Raw genomic sequence first — 7,237 nt, forward strand, 5'->3', positions numbered from 1 at the left:
AGGACAAATAATCCAAAGGACAGAGGAAACAGGATGAAGGGATCAATAGAGGACAAAATACAGAGTTGTCTAATTCTCTCTCTCTCTCTCTCTCCCTGTCTGACTCTTATGTCTCTCTAACAGGGTAAACATTGTATACTGGATGTATCAGGGAATGCGATAAAGCGTCTCCAGATGGCAGGCCTCCATCCCATTGCTATCTTCATTTGCCCACGCAACGTTGACAACATCCTGTAAGTGACATCAATAACAACAACCTCGCCATGAGGTTCATTTAGTCACAGCTTCCTCTGAAGCTTTTGTCGGTATCACATGGTGCTAGTCAGAAAATAGACTTTCAAGCTCTACCTTTAAGCCAACATGATGAGAGATGATATAAGTGCATGTGCAGCTCCGTGACATCTGAACAGGCTCCTAATATTAATATTGTATATTATATCATGCAATTTAAGCAACATCCTGTTAGTATCACTGGCAGCAAGGTGTTCTATGAGTATGAGGAACATCAAATTTTAAGCACATACAACATACAGGAGCATATTTGTACATGAACATAAAAGTAAGCTGTAATCCTCTGTAAGTAAAAATCATAACATCCTTCAAGCAACTTAAATTGGAACATAAACAAAACATAAGCAAACACCTGTGAGTAACATTCATGAGTTAGAACTGACAAATACCTTTACCGTCCTACTATGATGTCACACTGCAAAATGACCTCTTATGTTCAAGTGTAATGATGAAAGAAATGTACTGAAATCAGGTTATACTCAAAATTACAGGTCTCATGATACAATTCCATATGACAAATTATTCAGTGTTATTCTGTCCACCAATGCAATATAATGCAAGTATAGATCAGCTCAACATGAGCCTATGAACAAACAATAATACTGTTTATAAAATATTTGTTCGATTTTTTTTTTCTACAGCTAACCTCGAACATACTGTTGGCTAACTGCAACTTGATCTGTTATTCTCATTCGCTCACCACTGTGTGTTGTTGCAGTTCTACTGTAATAAAGGTTAAATATCATCATGCCATGTGAGCACTGCTGAACATCACACTGAGGTCAATGAAGTTTTTGAGAGTTCATGATCATGGAAAAAAATGTTTTCGAATCATGTTCTGTTCCTTCATATTGAGTCTCAGTTCGTATTCGTGATGCTCGTCTGTCTTTCCAGGGAGATGAACAAGCGTTTCACTGAGGAGCAGGCGAGGAAGACTTACGACAGAGCGGTCAAACTGGAGCAGGAGTTCACAGAGTACTTCACTGGTTAGTTACTTGCAAGCAAACACTTATGTGGTTCTGTACAGACACAAGCCAGAGCTGCTTTCTAACATACACCTTAACCCTTTAATGTTCTGAGAAATTTCTGTAACGGCTCTATGTGAGAACAGGAGCAGCAGTCAGTGTCATAGCCAGTTCATCAAATGCAAAGATCATGAGGAGGTATGTGAGATACTTCTCCCACCGCAGCTCTAATAGAAACAAGAGCAGCAACAGTTTTGCATAATAGGTATGGCTGTAAAAGTATGGTTGAGCAATATGACTGACTATATCAGCATCTTGCAAATATATGCTAAATCAAATATAAAATACATGGATGTTCAAAGCAATAAACCGATGCGTTACATCAGACTGAGCTCTTCACATGTGAAAAATATGAACTTCTAAAAGTTACTGTTAGTATTTACCTGCGGCTTGCTAGGATTCATTTCTTTGGACTACAGACCTTTATATAACTTTAACATTATGAAATCATATCACCCCAATATTATTCAGCTGAAAGTCAATGAGTGATGATACTGAAGTCTAAAAATATATTACACAACATTACTACATTTAAGAAATATACAAAAAGTGAGCAAGAAAAGCAGAGGAGATTCAGAAGATGGGAGATTTTCCACAAGCCAGACATGACTGATCCAAGTTCCAAGTAAATTAAAAAAAAAAAAAAACATTCTCACAGATTAATTAACACACACAAGCATTAACAGAAGCCTATCTACCTGTGCCCCATACATAAATATATGATCCATCCCATTCAAATAGGACATAAGATGTTGCCAGATCTTATAAAACTTTGTGCTTAATACCAATCAATAATTGATTTTTTGGCCACTTGGGGACAGTGGAGACAAGTTGTGATCAAAGCACTGATGTGTCACTTTTTAAGTTTATATGGTGAACTTCGCAAACAGTTGTTTATTTACACTTCCAGCCATTACAGAGCTACATTATCATTCATTCAGTTGTGTCTCTGGACACCTGGCTTATGCAAGTCCGATGCTTACTCTCTTGTAGCTCTGTTTTTGGTCTCTACCAAGTCCTGATTAGCTGATTAAGCTGCTAAATGCTCCTCTATATTCAGCAGCTAGTCGCAGACTGTGTCTTTCTGCAGCTAATTGCTGGAAACAGCTGCATGGTGCAGGCGAAAACAACTCAATGAGAGTGAACCAATGAACAGTTAAACTGAGCTGAAACTCTGTATAAAGCTCTGTAAAGCCAAAGGCAGCTGCAGATTCAAGTGATAATTCTCAGTGGGTTCATCACTACATGTATCACATTGTTTTCACTTCATCATTTGAAACATGATTATTGTGAAAATGATTATAGCTGCTTTCAGTCCTCTGGAACCACCCCACATACAGCCACCCAAGGGTTAAGGCCACATGAATAATCTTGACACTGAAGTTTCCCAAAGAGAAGTTGCATACTGTATGTAAAGAACATACGTAGTGATGATGATCTTTAAAGGTTACTTTTCATTTTGATTATAGGTCATTTTTCCATGGGTTACGGGCAATATGTTTTGGTAGTTATGCCCATTGGTCATTGATTTCTCTCTGTCTCTCCCCCTCTCTCTCTCTCTCTGCTGCAGCTATAGTCCAGGGCTCGTCTCTAGAGGAAGTGTACTCGCAGGTGAAGCAGATCATAGAGGAGCAGTCTGGTCCTTACATCTGGGTACCAACCAAGGAGCGACTCTGAATAAACACACACATACTACATGATCACACACACACATCACTCTTTCAATACTTCCTACTTCTCTGATTTTCTATTATCAGCCTGCTTCCTCTCTCTCTCTCTTTCTCTCTCTCTCTCTCTCTTTATCTTTCTTTCTCTTACATGCACATCACCACCAACACACACACACACACACACACACACACACACACACACAAATACACACACACACACACACACGTGCACAAGCACATAAAATTGAACGAGGCTGGGACTATCTGGGACTGCTACTTCCTGAAGAGGGAGGAGCTCATGTCTGTCCAGCAGCCTATTGGTGGATCTTCCTACAGCTCAGTTCCTTAATGTTTAAGGAGGTGGTTCAAATCAAGGCAACATGTACCATTATCTGATTTGATTTCATTATTGTTGTTCTTATTGTTGTTGTCGTTGTTGTTTTCATATTAACGAAGGGTAATGCATTCATGTATGGGTTTGTAATGATAATATTGTCACCAAGAGGCAGACTTTTGCACGCTGTAGCTTTAAGAGCATGTTTTTGGGACAAAATCTTGATCTCCCTCCCCGTCTGTCTGTCTTTCCTCATGGCATCGCTCCGGTTTCTCTCTTTCTTGTCTTTTTCTATCTTTCTCTCATATCTCATCCCTGGTTCCAAACTGTCAACAGTCTTTAGAAAACTTTATAATGTGCCCCAACATTTCGGTTTAAAGGGTCAGAATGAAACCAACAATTCAGACACTTGCTAATATTTATTGTAACAAGCAAAAAAATCAGAATTAAAATAGAAAACTAAATTAGACTGCATTAAATTAAACATACATGATTAATCACATACATGTTCAGAGCAGGAACAGCCAATCAGAGATCACCAATTAAAAAGATCATTAAAAATAACTTGTATCACTCAGTGATATGTTATGTTATGTAATTTTATCCCTACCAACCTCAATATCTCAAATAGTAATTAACATGTGAAATTAACAACAACAATCCAATATATTATATTTAAATTGGTTGTGATTGAAACTAACAGAAACCCAAACTGGAGCAGAGAGGAAATTCTCCATCTGGTAGATGATCTACAAGCAAGATAGAATGTTAGCAAGGTAAAATTAGATAAGATTTAAATAAGAAAAGAAAATAGAAGATAAGCAGAATTTAGTGCCACACTGACAGGTGGAAATTGATTGATTGCAGTTTTATTCTTTTTGACTAGTAACTCTGCATGAAGAATGTCATAACAGAAGAAGAGGAAAAAGTAGTGTAAAATCCTACTAAATGTTCAAATCAAATGCACATGCTTCAGCCAACATATTGCTCATTATGACCAATAATGTTTCGTACAATCCCTCCAAAAGCAACTGCATTAATGAGTACTTTATGTCAAAGGAAATCAGTTAATTTTTAAAACTAATGGGTTTATAGTGAATGATTGATGATTTGTTTTTCTTACGTCCAACATATGACTTTTGCTGCTTGATAAATACAGGTTCAGATCCTCAGTTTAAGAAACTTGGGTTTGTATCGCACAAGTCTTCATCCCACAATGGTTTTTCCTTCTTCCTCCTCCTCCTCCTCTTCCTCCTCTCTCTCTCTCTCTCTCTCTCTCTCTCTCTCTCTCTCTCTCTCTCTCTCATGCCTTCATTTCTCTCTTCCTCTCCACATCCACACTCACAGTGTGACATTAGTTGAACAACAGTGTATCATCGTCTTCATCAACACTATCATCACAATCATAATCATCAGCATCATCATTATAGCTTACCTTCTTACTGTAGTTGCACTAATGAGGGCTGGTTTCTTAAAAGCATCTTTGTGACAGAGCTGATACCATCCCAGTGTTTCTGGTATTGATGGATATGTGATACACTCACCTCTCCTTCAGCTAATTCCCTGAGTTATTCTGCTCATTAGAACATGCTGAAGAGGTCAGGAAACATTTTTTGGTAAAAGGCATTTGCAGTTATCTCATTTGCTGTATTTCATGCTATTGTTGAGTAGTTAAAAACATCAGATGCACCCCTCTGGTGAAAGCTACTGTCAGCTACTGTATTAGCTCTGCAGGTAACAGTTTCGTTTTTTTCATGCTGGATTTATTTGAGCCATCGGTCCCAGCACGTATAAAAGACACCTGAAACTAGTGCCATTTGTGACTGCAGGACTCACGACTTTACTTTGTGATTGGTCAAATACCATTCCCTACACAAACCTTTGAGGAAAAATCTAAATGTTATTTTTTTTACCCATCATCCAGCAGTGGGTTGTATCTTCAAGGGTGTCTGCAGTTTGCCCCCAAAAAATAAAATGTTTGAACGGAGCTAAACTACCATTTAATTCCAGCGTTTCCACAGACTGCACCAATTATTGCTGTGGACTTAAAGGTGCCCAGGAGATCTTTGGATCATAAACTTTAAAATGCAGTGAGTGTTTTATTTTGAGGAATAGTTTTCCACTTCATAGGTGCTACAACATGCAGCTTTTGTCAGTCATGTGACCTTCGCTTTTGCACAACTGTTGGCTGTAGTGGAGTTTTACCAGTCTAACTCACTTCACAAGTAACATACTATATTAAACTTTACTTGCAGTGAACACTAAGAAAAATAGAAAACTTGCTATGTTGTACACAGTAAAACATAGGCCTGGATTGAAACCTATCTTGAAAACGGCCATCTTGTCTATCAGTTTCGACACTGCAGCTGTTTTATTGTCATGTTTTTTGTTTTTTTTTATCAATTCACATGTTGTGCTAAATCATTTTAGTAGCTTGAATAGTGTTATGGAGCAATGTTTTCACCAATGGGCCCCAGTTTTTTTTTTTTTTTTTAAATCATGCATCTTGCCTTCGGTTTCATGCTATACCGCTGCTCGACAGTCGGTGGCAGGATAAGCAGTGAATGTAAACGTAACTTTTGTCTGTTTACACAAAAACTCCACACGGCATCTTTAACGAACATTCCAGCGAAGAAGAAAAGTGGAACATGGCAGTCCGTGGAAATCAGCCAAATATTTTATCTTCCCATGCAGAAAGTAGACGGAAGATGCAAACCTCTGCTGGGTAACGGGTAAAAAAAATGACGATCTAGTTTTTACCTTAAAGTGGCTATAGTTAATATTTTTATGATAACAATGTATCGAATGAGCAACAATGTGAAAATAATGTGACAACTGCTCATCGTGATGAACCTACAGAGAATTATCATCTGAATCTGCAGCTGTGCTCAGCCGTACAGAGCTTTATAGTGAGTTTCAACTCACTATTTAGCTGTCTTCAACTTTTCTGTTTTGGTTCACTGTCCCCGTTCTCATCAGCTACTTTGAGCAAAATACTAGCACTAGCTGCTCAGCACCAAACAGCAGGCAGATACAGTTAGAGACCAGCTGGTGACACAGTGGAGAATATAGCAGCTAAAGAGCCAGATATTTCACTAAGAAGTCGGTGGAGACCAAAAACAGAGCTAAAGGAGCGTAAAGTCACAAACGGGGCTAAACCGAAACAAATGACAATAATCTCTGTTGTCGAGTGAAACATTCAAGATACCAAGATGCTTTTGGTGACACAGCCCCCTGTATGGACCTTGTCAGCCAACCACTTCCCATGTCCACCCTCAACCCCCCGAGGCGACTCCTCCAAGCTGACTGGAGACCAGAGACGTACAGAGAGACTGTTCTGTCAGCAGAGTAGCTCTTAGACCCAAATAATAAATAGTTTTGACCACATGTGTTTTGAAAGCTTTAATATCTCCTCACAGAATGTTCAGCTAAACTAAATTTCTGTCCAGCTATAATCCTCTGTATGAATCGAGTAGATCAGTGGTGTTTGTCAGTTGACAGAACCAGACTCTCTGGGTGACTCTGGCTGTGTGTTTTAGCCAGGGGACCATGCCACTGTCTGTTAGAGTAAAGCACTGATGCAAAGAATCTATTACAGAGATGGATCTATATCTAACATATTATAATATTTATCCCTGCTCTAACTGCCTATTTTGGTACAAAAAAATAAATAAATAAAAGTCTTTATTGAGATTTACTGAAATCCCTCGACCAATGACCAGACATGATTTTTTCTTTTTGTGTTGTGGAATGTGTATGAATGTGAATATGACATAATAACTGTAAATATGAATATATTTTCCTTCACTTTCACTTCTACTGCAGATTCGTAGTGGTTCGTACTGATGTCTTGGTTTCCACATCAAAGCTTAAGGATTTCTGTGTGTCAACTGCTTTATGCTTATGTAATAGAAAAT

General features: G+C 38.4%; 1 protein-coding gene across 6 annotated transcripts in view; it reads left to right on the forward strand.

Annotated features, from left to right (window-relative positions):
- Window positions 1-7,031, forward strand: part of LOC130170514 (discs large homolog 1-like protein) — a 108,135-nt gene extending 101,104 nt beyond the window's left edge. For all 6 annotated transcript variants that reach the window (XM_056377846.1, XM_056377841.1, XM_056377842.1 and 3 more), the window contains 3 exons: window positions 124-233; window positions 1,186-1,277; window positions 2,887-7,031. In XM_056377846.1, coding sequence (XP_056233821.1) covers window positions 124-233; window positions 1,186-1,277; window positions 2,887-2,993 — 309 coding nt within the window. In that variant the 3' untranslated portion in view covers window positions 2,994-7,031. The remainder of the gene's footprint in view (window positions 1-123; window positions 234-1,185; window positions 1,278-2,886) is intronic.
- Window positions 7,032-7,237: the final 206 nt, after the last annotated feature.

The sequence above is a fragment of the Seriola aureovittata genome, chromosome 6 (assembly GCF_021018895.1).
Source record: "Seriola aureovittata isolate HTS-2021-v1 ecotype China chromosome 6, ASM2101889v1, whole genome shotgun sequence".
NCBI classification, from domain to species: Eukaryota; Metazoa; Chordata; class Actinopteri; order Carangiformes; family Carangidae; genus Seriola; species Seriola aureovittata.